The 17619-nt window shown below is 36.6% G+C and overlaps 1 protein-coding gene across 2 annotated transcripts in view; it reads right to left on the reverse strand.

The window, feature by feature from the left end:
- Positions 1 to 2523: 2523 nt before the first annotated feature.
- The window catches only part of ASB5 (ankyrin repeat and SOCS box containing 5), a 28882-nt gene continuing 13786 nt past the window's right edge, over positions 2524 to 17619 (reverse strand). For both annotated transcript variants that reach the window (XM_010569973.1, XM_010569975.1), the window contains exons 2-7: positions 9938 to 10017; positions 8829 to 8936; positions 7238 to 7388; positions 6968 to 7102; positions 4688 to 4879; positions 2524 to 3240 (exon numbers count right to left, since the gene is read on the reverse strand). In XM_010569973.1, coding sequence (XP_010568275.1) covers positions 3113 to 3240; positions 4688 to 4879; positions 6968 to 7102; positions 7238 to 7388; positions 8829 to 8936; positions 9938 to 10017 — 794 coding nt within the window. In that variant the 3' untranslated portion in view covers positions 2524 to 3112. The remainder of the gene's footprint in view (positions 3241 to 4687; positions 4880 to 6967; positions 7103 to 7237; positions 7389 to 8828; positions 8937 to 9937; positions 10018 to 17619) is intronic.

A 17619-nucleotide genomic window follows, 5' to 3' on the forward strand; every position in this document is an offset into this window, starting at 1 on the left:
CGCCGAGAGCCCCTTCGCCGCCTCCCGGCAGCGGCCGGAGCGGGGCGGGCGGGGGCAGCCCCGGCGGTAAAGGCACGGCGAGGGCGGGAAAGGCACGGCGAGTCCGGTACTCCCGGCCTCTTCCGAGACGCCAGTGCGGCACCGTTCGTCTGCCGCGAGGTGCTTTTTCAGCACGCCTGCAGGATTTCACAGTTGGATTCCTTTGCAGAATCGAGATATCACACTACGGTTTGGGGTTGGTTGGTTGGTTGGTTTGGGTTTTTTTGTTTGTTTGGGGGGTTTTTTGGTTTGTTTTTTTGTTTTTTCCCCTGAAAATGCCTTATGATACTCTTTTGCTGGTATAATCATTCATACAGTAAGAGATACTTCAGCCAGTAAAGAAGACTCCTTCTAAACTTGGGTGTGCCAGAGTTAGTAGTCTTTTGACAGTGCTCTGACATGGTTCAATGTTTGTTTCAGTTCCCGGTTCCTAATACTTCAATACATTACTCAACATTTATTTCATACTAAGAATCCAAACCATCAGAGCCCTACAGGAATGGGGCCCCCACATAATGAGAAGAATAACAAGTCTGTTTCCTTTCATTTCTGGCTAAACAAGGGATCATTTTTTGGAAAGGATTTTACCAAACATTAATGTCAGGTATTTCGTTGCTATGTATTTCTGGTATGTGGCATGAGCATGGGCTGATCTGCCAGAGACCTCTTCCCGTACACAGATAGTCCTGCCAGGGCAACAACATCCATTCCCTATTTTGTTTGTTCCTGTTACATAGTAACAGAAGGGATGCCCATCCAACTTGGCTCAGCTTGCCAAAGTGACTCTATTTTCATATAGTTATCTGGTAGCAAAAGATTAAAGATTATGTTGAGAACTGCACAGTGCCTGAGATCGAAGTCATAATAAGCTAGTTCTGGATTACTCTTCCGGCTAGTCTACCATTCCATAGACTTACAGAGAAAGTAGTACCAAATACTTGTAAACTCTTAAGAAGGTCTTGTTTGCTCTTCGGATGATGGCAAGGAGCAGTGGGAATGGTGGGAACAGACACTGCAAATGCCACGGGAGCATGAACACACCTATTTGTAATGAGACGGCTTGGACTCTGTTGTGACTCACAACAAAACTTCTAACATCATCTAGTTTTGTTTCAAACAGGTGTTTTGCAGAAGAGCCGTGCTTGCTGAAAACTGATCTTATTGTATAGAACACAAAAGCTTTTTTTTTTTTTTTTGACACTTTTCCTGAGTCAGACTTGAAAAGCACCACGTACACCTGAAGGTGAGGGTCTAAATGATCTCATTGTACATAGAAAAGGTCAACAGTGCCATGGTTGGCTTGGCACTTCCTTGTTTCTTGAAGTAGTACACAGTAATGGTACTGTACATAAAAATGTATTGTACATAAAAACACAAATTACTGGTTTCTGGATGAAAACCAAAACGACCCAACTTGCTCCATTACAGAGTATGTGCATTATGGACTCCTAAGCAGTTCCTCTTACTTGCATCTGACTTACTTATGCTTTACAGGGACTCCAGAAGAGGCCCTCACTAGAGTTTTTGCAGGGAACAGAAGCAAATTAAGATTACTTTTAACAAGGGCAAGTGTCAGAGAACTGCATTTTGTTAGGATACAATTTAGCAACTGACTAAGCATTCTTCTATGTGAAAACTTCCTCTGTAGCCAGTTCCTCACTTAGCATCTTTCCAGTAGGAACATACATACGGAGTTACTGAAAAGGAGTAGAAGAAAGTGAATCACTAAGGGCAAGGGGTAAATTTGCAGGTGTCTCATGCTTTGGTTTGCAGGAATTGAGTATCAGTCACTGGGGAAGTGTCCTGTTCTCAAAGGAAGACCAAATGAAAAGACCGAGAGAAGGAGTGCTGTATTTTGATGAAGAACACCTGTTTTTTACATGACTGGCAATCATTAACAGGCAAGGGGATGAGCAAGGCAGAAACCCTTCGGGTTTTCTAATGTCTCTTGGGGGTGTCAGCATTCCTTCTCTGGCTAGAGAGTTGAACAATAAAATTTCAACCTGATCACAGAAATGCCTGCTAGAGCATTCTGAGATTCTGCAACATGATTTTTGGAGCTGGGTAACTGTTTATAAACCAGACAGTAAGAGAAATAAGGTCGTTTTCAGAGTGATACCTGTCCTGATACAGGGAAGTGATACATTTCTTTCTGGAGCCTTGTATCCACCTCCTGAACTTGAGGTTGAAGATTCAGTATCCACATCTCCATGATATGCCTTCAGAACCCTCACAGATAATATACAATAATATATGCCTTTCTCAGAGGCAAATGATTATTCAATATGCCCGTGAGTTGCGATACAGCATTGTTATGAAAAGATAAGGAAAGAGCCCAGATAATTCTGTTTTACAAGAGGAGATCAAAAGTATGTTAGCATAAAGGCTTTTTGAGGAATATTCCTCTGGAATTTTTGAAGTTACTAATTGTACTAATAAACAGAGACTCTATAAACTGTGCATGGCTGAAAAAATTGTGATTATGTTCACAGCAGCATAATTCCAATTCACAGCACAGGCAGTGAGGAAGAATAACGGAAGTTTCTCACTGTCATTAATGAATTGTCTATATAAAGAAAAAGAAGAAAAATGGACATCTATTTGCTTTATTTTTACCAATGTATATAGTGCACCCATCACCAAGTATTTTTAGGTACACAAAAAATAGAAATTTAAAAACACATAAAATAATGACTCTAAATGGACAAACTTAACAAATAATAATGAAGAAACTCTTTGTGGTTCAGGTTTGTCAAACAGATTTTAAAAGTATAAATACAATTAAAATTAACAGCACTAAAGCTATTTAGTAAGTGTTAAGCTAAAGCTATACAATCATTTCCCAGAGTATCAGCACACTAATTCAATTCAGCCTTATTAGCACCTTGGTACCAGTTGCTGAATGGCTCCCAATTATTATTATATACCAACACCAGGTGTCAAAGATATATATTTTTTTAAGTAATATGCAAAAGGCTTTTCTTCCGCCCAGCAGTTCTTTAGATAAAACGTACAATAAACAGAAAGAAGAAAAAGTACTTGTTATTCAAGTTTCTAAAGGTTAATTACTATGTTATCTATACTGTAAGAAATTCTTCAGTATTGTTGGCAGCTGGAGTTGTGGCACAAGATGCAGTCTAGCTCTTCCTATGTAATTTCGGATACATAGTCGGCAGAGCTGACAAAGAGAAGATGGTGTGGCTGCAAACAAAGAAAGGAGTTTAATTATACAACTATAAAAGCCAGTACTTTGTTTTACAACAAGTCTTGCACAATAATGGGATTTCTAAAATAAAAAAAAAAAAAGTTCACATTTTGCAAATTTGTCCGTTTCCTTCCTTCCTTTTCCTTCATTGCCTTTTTGTCCTCAAAGATAAAGACTGGGGCTGCTGAAACCTTATTATTAATCAGGGAAATACTCAAAAAACCAAGGTCGGATCAGCAAATAATTTGTGTTTTTAAATTAAAAACCTGCTCCCAGAAAATAACTGATATCAACAACTTTAAAAACTGCAGGATTTTTTTTAAATTTATTTTTATTCATACAACAGGTGAAATACATGCTACAGCACTACAAGCTGCATTACCAATGCATCACTGCAACAACAATAAGCAGACAAAATACCCCAAGATCCTGGACCATGTTTAGTGGTCTTACTAGCTCATGATAATGCCTTTGTCCCTCTACACCTCCCCACTCCCTCAAAATGGACACATTGCTGTGTTTCTCTGGGCAATAAAACCATACGTGTTTCATGCCAATTTTTTTTTTTTTTTTTTTTTTTTTTTTTTTTTTTTTGGGTTTTTAAAAATCCTACTAGCCTTGGTGATTTTGTGATAACCAACTGTTTTTAGAGGGGTTTTTAATCAGCATTCAGACTACAGAGATGTTTTCTGGAAGAAAACATTAATCGATGCTACTTGTCAGTTCACCTCTAAAGAGGTGCTCATGGTTATTGCAATAGTGCCTCTGCTTATTTCCCACCTTTGTCTTGTGGCTTATTTTTACGTTGTACATAGGTCAGTCTGAACAAATCCAGTTCCCTTTGGGATATTGTCTCTCTCTCTCTCCCCCCCCCCCGACCTTTAAGAATTTTAAGGGACTCTTGAAAGTGTCAACTCCTATTTCTTAGGTACTTATAATTCGGTAAAGAAAATTTACAAAATGAAATTTATTCTACTTTTTGCCTATAATCAAATAAAGTGCTTTACATGCACTTAAAAATATAGGTTTAAAAATATTGGGACAGCTGCCCAAAACTAAATGTATTTTTAATCTGAAATATTCTGTTTCTTTTTAACAAGGTCTGTAACAGCCAATAAAAATGTAGCTTTAATGTCTAATTGTTTAAACACCCAATAAATATAAGATGATACTTTTTCAGCTTGTATAAATCCTGATGCTGCCTGGTCAACAGGCTCTGGCCTGAGGCTAAATATTACTGGGTATTTTTATATTTAGAAAGGAATTTATTGAATGTTAATATATTCATTTCATAAAGCACAATGGTAGCTTCTATAACATGCGTTGTTTGGGCTGTTGGGTTTTGGCGTGGAAGGAAGGGTGGCTCGGTTTTGTTTGGGTTTTGGTGGGGTTTTTTTTTAAGAATACAAGTTATAGTTACAAAAACATACATGTATAACTTACCTTCATGAAGGAGCAGCAGTCTCTCCACTAAACTGCTTGGAGCTGCTAAATCAACAGGCCTCTCAAAATCTGTATTTTTGGCATTTATGTCTGCCCCAAATTCAAGGAGTAAGTTTACGATCTCGGTACTAGAATGCTGGGCAGCAGCATGGAGTGGAGTTTCCAAATGCTTTCCTTTCTGCACATTGGCACCTGGTGGGTAGATGCACATAAAGAGACGTAAGAAGAGACCTAAAATTGTCATTGAGTAAAGATGACGTTACAAAACAAACAAAAAAACCCCACTGTCCTAGAATGCCACAGTGAATTTAGCCACTTTATTAAGTTTATTGCATGGCACTATAGCTAATCATATCGGTGGTTTTTTTTGAACCCATATACTTATCCTAGGATTTATTACCAAAGCACAACTAGATTTTAAAGGAAAATACTTTATAAAAAGAAGGAAAAGAAAAATCAAATTAGGTCATGTGAGCATCATTGTTGCCCTAATTATAAGAAAAGGTATATTTTGTACCTGTTTAAGAAAACTTGCACTACATAAAAATACACTTTCCTTATTTATGTCTTTAAAAAGAATCACTAAACTGAGGTTTAGTAGTTATATTCTTGTAAGTACACTAACTCAGGAAGGAATCTAACTTGGACGCTTTATAGTTTTTCCATGTGTTGAAGCTGGCAAAGGGTTGAAATAGATTCCCATCCAATCCAACCTTTATCAAGGATTTTTCTATAAAGGACTTAATTTTAATTAAGGTGGGGTACACAGTCGAGAAAGCTAATAGGGAAAAAAACCCAAACCATTAATTCTCTCAATCCACAGATTTCTAATTATTACACTTTTGTACTAATAAGGAACTGCTAATTTATTTTAAATTAAAATGGACTAAATTAATTTGCAATAATGCATTCATATTCAAGAAGAAAATTACCCCTACAAGATTTAAACAAAGCTAGCTAGTGTGGAAGAATTTCCCTTATAGGCAAGCTGTTAGTCCCCCTAAAACTGGGTTTGCCTCAACAGTTTTCTAGACTATTCTAATAGAAGAAAAACCCAGACTTCTTAAGAGAGCTTTACTGATCTTGTGAAACCAAAAATTAGCTTGTGTACCAACTTTTCTCCCTGAGTCAACAATTTTTGCCTTTTTAATTCCCATTTGAGTAAAATAATTTATTAATATCACAGGCCTAGCAATTCAATTTGAAGTCTGAATAACTCACTGTTCTCAGTATTAACAATTTGAGAATAATCCCACAGTATCATTCTCTTGCTTATTTCATTGTTTACTGCTTTTCAACTTCTAATATATGCTCATAAACCGATAAAATATGAAAAAAATCAGATTGACATAAGTAGTTATTTATATTCTCAATTTACATACCCTTTTCTACTTCAGGGCACCAACAAATGCAGCATATGCCCTTCTGTTACTGTTTTTAATGTATGGTAGTATTTGAATCCCCAAATATGTTAATTACACTTCTGCAGTTCTTAAACATAAAAATCATGACATGGGATAGTTAATCACACAAGGAGACTGACTTAATGAGAAACAATTTTACTGCTTGCTTAAGTTCTAAATAACCTGCAATTAACTAGAAAAACAATGCCGGTGCAATGATGGCAAGTCTATAATTATTCATATATATATTTTCATTCATTGTGCTGCAGGACACAAAAGCCCTGTATGTCATTACCTGTAACATAACAAATTAGCTATGCCGATCGTGTCCCTGGACTTCTGCTGAAACAGAGTGAGCCTCCAACATCTCTTTTCCATTGATAAAATAAATAATGTGAAATTTAGGATCAAATGCCTTTTACCTTACCTCTTCTCTCTGCAACTCAGCCTCTATGCCATGTAAAAAGATAAATCAGAACATGCTGAAGAATGAAAAAGGGTGGGACTACATTGCTAAAATAGTTCTGTTGAAAGGTGAATTATTACTGTATAAAATTCCTTTCTCAAACCTGATTTTTTACCTTTGTTTTTCATACAGAAAATGAACATCTACAAAGCTGTAGTAGGTGCTAAAAATTTTGAACATCCATTCTTATTGGCCTTGCTTCCTTTTTCCCCTCATATGCTTGCTATGCCACAAAAAAATGAAAGACATAGTAAGTTGTTATAAGAAAACAAGCATCACAGAATAAACTTAGAAGTAGTGCCCTGCAAACAAGGGTACTAGTTTCATTGATTGAGCACAGCTCACTTCAAAGGTGAGTAAAGTATGCTTATTTTACAAACTAGTAATATTTTTATTTAAATCACGACATACCTGCATAAAGAAGCTTTCGAATACAATGGATCTGCTGTGAAACACATGCTACATACAGAGGTGTTCCTAAATGAGGAAGATCTTGGTCAACATCTATACCCCAGGATATCAGTACCTCCAGACATTCACTGTGACCTGTCAGTACAAAGCACGACAGAGTTTGCTCGACTTCAGTAAGCTGTCTCATAGACAAAACCAGACACATTTCTTAACACTACTATTGAGACATTCGTGAACTGCTCCATGTTTGTTCAGTAGGTAATTTCTTACCTCTGCTGGCTGCTTCATGAGTTGGTGATGGAAGACAGGACTCCCACTGAGCTTTGGCACCATACTCTAACAGGAGCTCAGCACATGCCGCACTGCCTCTTGAACATGCATTAAATAAAGGTGTCACTCCATCAATTGTTGTAGCGTTTACCTAGAATATATAAAATCTATTTAAGAACAGAATTGAAAGAAAGGTAAATTTTTAAACACGATATAGTCAGAAATTGCATTAAAATACAAAAAAATTTACTGGTTAGAATAATGTAGCTTGACTGATCAGTCCCTGTGCTGCTATCTTCCTCTCACCACGCCCCTCAGCTGAAATTAGTTCACTTTTATTAGTAAGCTATGTTGAATACACCAAAATACACCTGGAACACTAAAGAGCACACATTAGCATCTGGGCAGTAAATAATTTTCAAAAGTCATTGCACTTAGCTTGTTTCATTGATACAGAAAATCTACACTTTGTGTAGTAACTGCATAATGGGGACCTCCTCTCCACACCTCTGTCAAGAATGCAAACTCCATATTAAGTGTGAGAATTATTTGCCATTTTCTTCTGTGGTTTTAATCTCCAAGTTGGAGTGACATTTCACAGGATGGAGACAAAGCTAGTAGTACAGGCTCACTGTTTTAATACCAACCTCGCCACCTCACTGGTTAACTGAATATTCCCAGTGTGAGAGAATGAGGAGAGAAACTACGAGGGATAATAATAGTGAAGGAAGGAGCACAGGTATTAGTGGAGGGCTCCTTCTAGGACTCTGGCCTATCCTCTTCCCCCCAAACCCACCAAAACAATTAAAAGTACTAAAAAAATTCAGTTAGGAAAATGAAATTTGTTCTTACAGTTTTGTCTATAGCATCTATAATTTTGTATCTTTAGAATCCTTATGCTAACTGAAGTGGAGAGGAATTGGTTTTGGAAACTATGTATTTTTTTCTTTTTCTTTTTGTGTAATAACATAGACATACTCTACATGGTTCTCAAAACTGAATTGTAAGGACAATAAATATTACTATCCCAAAGATCAGAGATTTGGGAAACTGCATTTGAGCTCTGATGCCAGTAGAGAGATTGTAGTGAAAGTGGTCTGTAAGGTCCCATTTTTGTTTTGGGACAACAGATAGACAGGCTGTGTCAGGAGTACAGAAAAGAGCCAGGGCTTTTTTGTACTCAGACCAAAGAATCTTAAGAGCACACAGGTGCAGTGTGACAAAAGACATTCTGGAGATTAAAAGAACAGTCTCCTGCAAGCCACTCAAAGCAAGAGGAAACTAGTAAAGGAGAGGGACGCATTCCGTATTTCAGAAGAGAAATAACGTAATGAAATTCAGAGAAGAAATAAGGCTGGTAACATATTGCTAGCAGATTCTCTCCAACTCATTACTGTCTCAGTGTCTGCCCATCACTTTCCTTTGCTAGCTTTCAAATGGCAGCTTATTATAATTCAATGAGATCAGTGCAATCAATAGGGTGAGTAGAGAGAAATACTGATTAAAAAAAAAAAAATAAATCAAGGAATATATCCTTCTCGGTTAAACCAAGGTTAGCATTGGACTTCATATACAAAAAAAAGCCCCTTACATTTGCTCCTGCTTCAAGAAGGATTCTTGCACATCCTACATGATCTCCCAGGCAGGCTTCATGAAGTGGAGTTACTTGGTCAATTGTTAGTGTGTCTACATTGTACCCCTAAACAAGACATGAATGACATATAAAGATCATACAAAAGCTGTTAAGAGTCATCTCCTCGCACTACTGTTGAAATAAATAGTTTACAATACTCTAAGTATGCTTAAAACTCTACTTGCAATAAATAAATCTTCAGTGAGCAAAAAAAGAATCTTTCATCTATCAATGTATATAACAATAAATAAGTTGTCAGCTCTCCTCTAGGATATAGAGGGTATAAAGAAGATGGAAACAGACTGTTGAGATGCACAGTGATAGGACAAAAGGCAAGGGGACAGCAAACCCCTGGAACAGCAGTCCAGAGACGCTGGAGCATCTCCATTCTCGGTGATCTTTAAAACTCAACAAGGCCATGAATCTAAACTGTCCTGTGATTCTGTGGTCTGAAGGTCCAAAATATCTAAAGCCATGAATCTAAATTGTTCTGCAGTAGATGTTGTTTGATTCTTAAGAACTAATAATTGCATCTATTGGCTTTCATCAAATGTATTCTATAGTATAATTTTTCAGTACTGTAATAGCTATATGACAATACTGTAATATTAAACTTTAGCAGTTTACAGTCTCTCCCTTTGCTATTAACAATTTATTTTTTTTTTAAATCACAACTATGCAAAACCCAGAATCTTTCAGTGATTCTTCCCCTCAACAAGTATCTTCCTGACTAGCTCTATTTACCTGACAGCTTAAAGCAGTGGAACTACATTGACTTATACCATGCAAGAAGGGAAGACTGATGTACATTTAGATAGAGCTTTGGTAAAAATTGGGGGGGGGAGGGGGTGGCATTTTTAAAACATACAGAGGAAATATTTCAATATTAACCTTTTCTTAAAAAATATTAACTTTTTTTATCATATAAAAAATTCCTAAATGTGTATTGCTCTGAAAAATTAAAGTGGAAAAAGCAAAGCAAAGCGTACTAAATCTGCATTAATAATCTATGCTGAGAAATTAAGTAACATTAAAAATGAAAGCAATTTTAAGAACACAGCCTTCACCTGTGACAATAAAGTCTTTAGAGAAAGAAGACGTCCTTGACTGGCTGCCTCATGCAGAGGTGAGCGATCTGCCCAAGAACCTATACAATAACAACATTTATTGAGTAAACCATATGAATTAGAAGGATTTCGGAATGCATAGAGCAAAGCAGAAAATATAACGCACACAATGAAGCCAGCTGTCCTATGAAATTAATTTTTCCTCTTTAGAGACTGTATTTCAAATGATCAGTTTCTAAGCAATAAAAACTGCTCTATTATTAACTGTAAACATCTCTAATAAATGATTATGTGGTACAGAGAACAAAATATTGATATATTGATTTCAGTAATCTGACTTAATAAAGTCATCAATTACCATATTTCCCACTTCTATTTTTGCATTGTTCATTTTAAAAAAAAATATATAACTTTGGCAGCCGGCATATAAAAATTTATAGACTTCAACAAATTGATTATTTGAACTTAAACCAGACATAAACCTGCCTGAAAAAGTCCTGAAAAAGCTGATGTATATGAAGAAAACCAATATGGAAATTCTTATGTATGATGAGATTAACCTGAAGCTACTACACAAGTGCAAGGCGAGAAATACAGTGAGAATCACACTAAAAAAAATGGCTATAGTAGAAGAAATACGATATTAAGTCTAAGTTCTCATTCTATAAGGCTATTAGGGCTAAAAATAGTTAGATATGCTTAATATGAAGGTTTGGCATTTATTTCCATTTATTTATTGCCCCCCAAAAAGAAAGGGGAGGGGGAGAAACCCAACAACAACCCCACCTTCACACACATACCCTCCCTTAACTCCTAACACAGGTCCCAGAGTCATCCTATGGCTCCTGATGAAGAACCTGCCCTTTCTTCTAGAAGAGTGGCCACAGACAGGTCCCTTTTAGGCAGACTGGGCTGCAGGCATAGCTGATACCAATTTATTGTACGAATTTTGCAAATCAAGTTTTGAGAGATTGTGCAGGGAAGAACCATCTTAAAAATATATTATGAATTACCAACATTTATTCCTGTAAGAAGAAAAATCATTGGAACTGTAAAATGCTAATACAATCACTTGTGAGTTATATCAAGCCCCCCAAAACCCCTGAAGAAACACAGAGAATTAGCTAAGTATGATGAATTGCTAACAATGGCAGATGAATCTCCAATGCATAAACGTGTTTGACTTTGTCCGTTGCAATGGACTAGGACTGCCTGCAAAACCAGTTACTGCATTTTAATGACAAGGCAATGAATTTTAAATAAGAAGGCTATTGCCCAATCACTGGCCATCATCAGTCTAAGTTCTAAGGTAACTACTCACTAGAAACAGACCCGGTTTCTGTTTCCTGTTGGACCCCTTCTGTCCACTAGCCAGTTTCAGAAAGTACACTTTTGGTTACAATAAACAATCCCCTCAAATCCCGTAAAGAATGACCAAAAATATTAAGACTGCTCAACCTGAAAAGAAATCAGGGCATAGTTAAAATACATCTGAAATAGTGCACAATATGGAAACTGAGATAAAACCTCCACCTTCCTAGAGGTGTTAGTGAATGAAACTAAAACTTACTTAGATATAAGACTGTATCTTCTCAGAGAACATATAACTACACTGTGAAACTCAGCACTGCTGGATGCTATTGAGATAAAAAAAATTAGCAAAAACAAAAGCACAGCTGAGTATTTCAATTATTGTAAGACTATATAAAGCTGATCACAGAAGTTAAAAAATATAGGAGATGAAAGCTTTGTAAATCTGATCTTAAAAATGCATGGAGATTTCTATTATGTCAGAGTATCCAATATCTGTGAAGCTCCTTGTACTTCTTCATCTGTGGGAGTAGACGGACCATAGGCAAGATGCAGCTTCCAATACTCTTTCAGAATTATTTGCGCCAAGCTCTGATCATCTGTGTGTACGTGTGTGTGTGTATGTACACACACACACATCATTTCCTATACTTTTTACTTTAGGTTTATTAAATGTAATATTTTGCAATTCTTAGTACTAGTCAGAATAACAGCTAAAAAACCCAAACATAAAGTGACTGGTATTTTAAGGGGTATTATACTACAAAAACTGAGCTCAGAAATCTTAGTGTGACCTGATTTTGACAAAACCTCAGTATTTTCCCTGTCATCCCAATAAGCTCAGATATATTTATCCTACTGTAGGTTGGATGTGTGCAATCACTATGAAAATTTTGACCAAAGCTTTCCTTCTGTAGTAGTATCTGAACCAGCACTCGAGTCATCCTAATTCAAATGAATTAGGTCCATTAAGTTCTCCTGCTGGCAGCTGCAAAGAATTCCTCAAGAATGACTAAAAGTTGTATTTAGAGGCTGCTTTTGAAATTTTGTCCCCATCTCTACAGATGAGAACTTCTTTCTCTTGACAGTTTATCCTACTCCTAAATTAACAGGAAAAAAAAAAGGCACTTAACTATTATATAGAAAAACATCTAAAAATTCTAAATGTCATGAAGTTTTTATGCCCATTAAATACACTCACACTTTGGACATTTTTGTAGACATGTATAACTCTAAACAGAACAAAGATGCAGGTAGGATCTGAAAGCAACATTGTTTCCACCTTTCTTTCCTTCACCTCCTTCCCTCTTCAATTGCTCAGAAGAGTGTCTGTTAATGTCATTACTCCGGTGACATTTGAGAATCAAAAGATGCCAGATCCCATTGTAAGTTCTGTTTTGCACCTAGACCCACCTTATATCCCTGTCTTTGTGTAGAGACATCCAGCAGCTAGCTGTTTCTGCTAAATCAATTAAATACAAAATGTTTGTATCATCTCTACGAGAAATAAAATCTATAAGCAAAATGCTGCAGAAATATTTTGTGCAAACCAAGTTTGGAAAAAAAATGTTCACATTCTAACTGATTTATCAATAAACATAGTAATTCACCATTAAATGCCACAGGGACAAGAATATGTTCAAAATAAATATGTATCATAAACATCAAAGGTGTCTTAAAATAAATTGTCTAGATTGCTGCCTTCTGCTAATCTACAAACTCGCTATGTTTCTCACTTAGAAAGCATTAACAAGAATATAAACAAGGACATTTTTTCATTCAATGTTGTATGTAACAGCAGTATTAGCAAACATGGTCTATTCCAAAACTGTTAATGCATTAATTCCCTACTGATGGTGTATCTGACAGATGCTGAATACAAAGTATCTCTAACTATATTTAGAAGCCACATTAGTTCCAAGTTCTCTGGTGTATAGTTTACCAGGAAGGGCAGCCTACATTGCTTTGTAAACGCTAACAAGAAAGAATAAATATATTCACTGTATTAACAGGCGAAGTTAAAAAAAAAAGAATTACAAAGTATCATACAATACCTAAATCTCCATCTCCCCATGGCACTTCCAGCCAATTGCAATTATAAATCCTACTCATTTCTTTCAATCTGGAAAATAAAAAAAATTAAAAAAAAAAAAAAAATCTGTTCTTGCTAGTTGGACCTGTTCTTAATACACTCCAGCTATGTTTGGAAGCAGATCAGCAGCTCACTGTAATATGAACTTTCACCCTGTAAACACAGCTTTGAAGATATAAGCGTATACAAGTTGCCAGTTTCATTTCTTATGCTAAAGGACTGTGGCCCTTTTCTTTCACTTTTCACATTTCTTTTTTTAACATCACAGCTTTCTGAAGTGCCAGCATCTGTGCGTTTGCCTTCCAAGACAGATTAACTGGAATTTCAACACAAGAAAAACTCACAGCGAAATCAAGAGAACCTTGAGCTGAACAAGAACTGCAGGACAAACTCCTCCTTTTTTATCCTCAAGCAATGAGACACATAGTTTTGTATCCCCCAAAATCAGTATTAGTACACAGATTTGTAAGGGAAGCACTGCCAAATGTTCATATGTTATTTTACTACTTACTCATAATATACTTAGAAAAGAAATAAGCAAAGATATTCTGAACATGTTTCAAATGCTATTTGATCCATATGCTGAACTGTGTTTTTCTTTTAGCAGTTCACTGTTGCCTCAGTTATCTTCTAAACATTTTTTTCGTTGTTATATTGGGGTTTTAACAACTATTCTCAGCAATTAAAATCCCCCAAAATGGGGATTAGAAATGGATGAAAGTCAGAATTACAAGGTCATTAATGTAATTTCCTTCATGTTTTCCTACAGACTTCACTCCTTTACATCTACCTGCAACTACCTGTGATTCCTGCAGTTATGATCATAGTGGTAAAATACTAAGTAAAAATATTTTCATAAACGTCATTAACTCCAGTCTTCCCATCCTTTTGTTTTTATTTCTAGAAATTTGTGTAGTCTTCAAAAAAAACCAAACCAAACCAAACCAAACCAAACAACAAAAAAAAAACCACAGTACAAAAGGTACATTAAAAAGTTGGATTTTCAGAACAGGGAGAATTGGAAATTAATGAAAGTCTTCTCACTGGCTTCACTGGGACAAGATTTATGCCAAGGCTCAGCACTTCAGAAAAATACTGCTCTAAGGGTAAATAGATGGTATCCCAGTCCTCAGAAGAAGCAGCAGCATCAGAGAAGAACTGAAAATAGAAGCCTGCCACAGTTCATTACTGGGAGATGAGAAAGAAGACTATTTGGAAAGTGTTGTAGCTAGTATTTATTCCAGCAAAACTAACAAATGCTATGTATTAAGCTCATCACTGTTACCTTTTATTCCTTAAGATGTATTTTGAGTGTTTCAGTTTGTGGAAACTGAAGCAACAGACAGGATCAATAACTATAACAGAAAACCTCTGTAACATTATAGTCCCAAGATCAATGGACTCACTTCACTCCAGTTGTTAAAACTGCCTGATATTTTGTATATGTAGTTAAGTTCTAACAGATTTTTACTGTGGCACTATAAAATTACCGATTTGTCTAAAGCGCTTGCAGGATAGAGAAGTGTGTCAACTATTTAATTGATATTTGACGTTAAAAACTATTGAAAAGAATCTTAAGTCAAGGAATTAAAAGTTAAGAAAAGCATCTATGGTGCTTAACTACTATGACTGGATATGACCAGCAAAAGAGAAGCCACTGCTTTTTAACAAATGAAATTGCAACAATCAGCACTGAAGAATCCCAAAAGAATCAGAATTTAGGCTAGAGATGATTAAAATATGTCTGAGAGAAGATGCAGTTCAAGTGGCATTTAAATATTTCATTTCAATACTTCAAATAATCTTTGTTTTCATTTGACTGAGAATTATATAACAATATATAAATATATACACATAAATATATACACATAGCCACACAAAAAATGAAAGCTTGTTTGGTTCAAACCAATATTCTTTCCAGTGTTTATCATCATGTAGACTTTCAAAATTTGGGGATTTCATTCCAAATGCAAATGCCAACAATTTCCTACTCGCAAAAACCATATAAAACAAATCTATTTTCCCCCAGTTCTGTTTATGATGCACCCACATTACATAAGCACGCATTAGTTTTGCCATTCCACTGTTGTATTCAATGAATGAGTTAGCATTCAAATTATTTTGTGTCTTCATATCTAGTACGATCTCTTGCTCTTTAAGACATGCTACTCAAACTACAAACTGACTATAACACTGTTAATTTTATATTGCCTTTTTCATGGTATTCTCCAATAACAAAAGAATACTTCAAAACCCTTGCTGAATCTATCTTCATAACATCATTCATACTATTTTATAACTAAGGAACCAAAAGACAGAGTTTTAATGCTTAAATTGCAAAACCAATCTGATAGCTTATTTTTTCCAGAGTACTTAAGCATTAGAGTGTACACTGAAAGCATAGTTTAATTATGGTTATGAGAGCTTTGAGCTTCTGAAATTTCAGCCTTAGATAATAATAACCATGATCAGTCAAGAAACTTTTAGGTTAGATGATTGGTCTTCAAACACACAGGTGCCACAGCAAAGGCAAGAACAGAATTTGCTTTCAGGGACATTAAAACGTTAACCCTTTTTTCCTACCATTCACTATATGCCTTCTAACCTTTGCAACATACAGGAAAACATAGGGTGTATTTTTTCTGAATATAAACCTAATGCCTTCTCAGAACATCATCCATCTTGCACATCAAGGAAGCAGGGGCTTTGTCGAAAAGTACAGCACGTGACTGTGTTGTCAAATGCTGGGTTGTAATGCATTATAGGGTCAAATCAGCATGGCACAGGCAGTGTTACTTTTAACAATTCCTAAAGTTTGATTGCTTTGGCATTGCAATTTAACCTACTTTTCACACAGAAACATGAGCCGCTAAACTGCATTAAAAATCCTAAAAAGAACCACAACAGCAATATCCAAACATAGCTCGCTTGGTTCCCAGCAGGAGCAACATGATGCTACGTGAAGGCGATGGTAATGTCGATAGCAGCAGCAGCAGTTGCTGCTGCTGGCTCTGTGCCGGGCCTTGCACACACGGGAAGAAGTGTGTCAGGCCCCTTCTCCCGTCACATGAAAGCACAGCAAGAACTCCCCCGTCCACTGCTCATGCAGAGTTTGCTTTTTCCATCTTCTTGAAAGATCAACAACTGGCTGGATATTTTTCTAGCTGGAAGTAGCTTGCAAACTCTGTGTGTCACAGTTGCAGCACCAAGGTGTACAATCACATCAAGCTCTGAATTCAGTAACCCGTTGGACCCACATCAGATGTGATTTGAGTACACGGAGCAGCTGGCAGTACTCTTAGGCTGTTATTATTCCCTTGGACAAGTCACTGAAACAAAGTAAGGGTTTTTCAGTGGCCTTCCCAACTAGGAGGTGACAGAAAAGGCATACGGACATTCTGAGCTGAGTTCAGACTCTGGAGGACTTCTGCCTGGAATAATTTTGCTCCTCAAATGCAGTCTCAGCCTTAATCCAGACTGCAAGCAATTTTCCCCAAGCTGTGCTCAGAATTCTCAGTATTTTTCCAGCCTGCCAGAGAGTGAAGGCAGCACACGGCCTAATCCCTAGCCTTAAAAGCAGTACCCAGCTGGGCAGCAAAGCTGGGCCTAGTGTGCTGATTTTTGCTACATCCAGGAGATTTTGGTAGAATAGCCTGATTGTGGACCCTCGAGCCAGTAGGCTGAAGACCTTTTTATAGTCTGACCCTATTCTTTCACCCTTCTACCAAATCTTATCATGACATATTCCACCCACCCCCTGCATCACTTCTAGTGCATTTTCCAATCTGCATATTCAATTACATACTGCATTGCAGCATGACTTTCTCTTCCCTTGCTCTGCAAGAGTGCCTGAAGAACAAAGTCAGGTTTGGATACCTCCATGGATGGGAATTGAGAGGAAGAAAAGAGCCTCCTTCAGATTTGATATTAGATATACCTGTTATTCAAGTGAACTGCAACAACCAGAAGCCTCAACTGCAACAGAAGTCTCTCAATACTTCAAGATGTCCATCAATGAATATATATGCCCAGTTTGGCAATCATAAAGAGGCTGTAAGTAGCTGGACCCTGTTAAGATGGATTCTTCAGAAAACTTTACTTTCCATATTTTAATGTGACTTTGAAAATGTCAAACTTGACTAACTGTGGCTATTTCTTTATGAGAATGCCAAAAGAGCCTAATCCTGAACCATATCAAGGAGGGGCTAGTGCTAACACTGATAAACTTTTGTAAAATTTCTCTTCAGTCTGAGGGAGAATGTCCTAGTTTTTGGGGAGC

Source organism: Haliaeetus leucocephalus, unplaced genomic scaffold (genome assembly GCF_000737465.1).
Source record: "Haliaeetus leucocephalus isolate CR32 unplaced genomic scaffold, Haliaeetus_leucocephalus-4.0 Scaffold284, whole genome shotgun sequence".
Lineage (NCBI taxonomy): Eukaryota > Metazoa > Chordata > Aves > Accipitriformes > Accipitridae > Haliaeetus > Haliaeetus leucocephalus.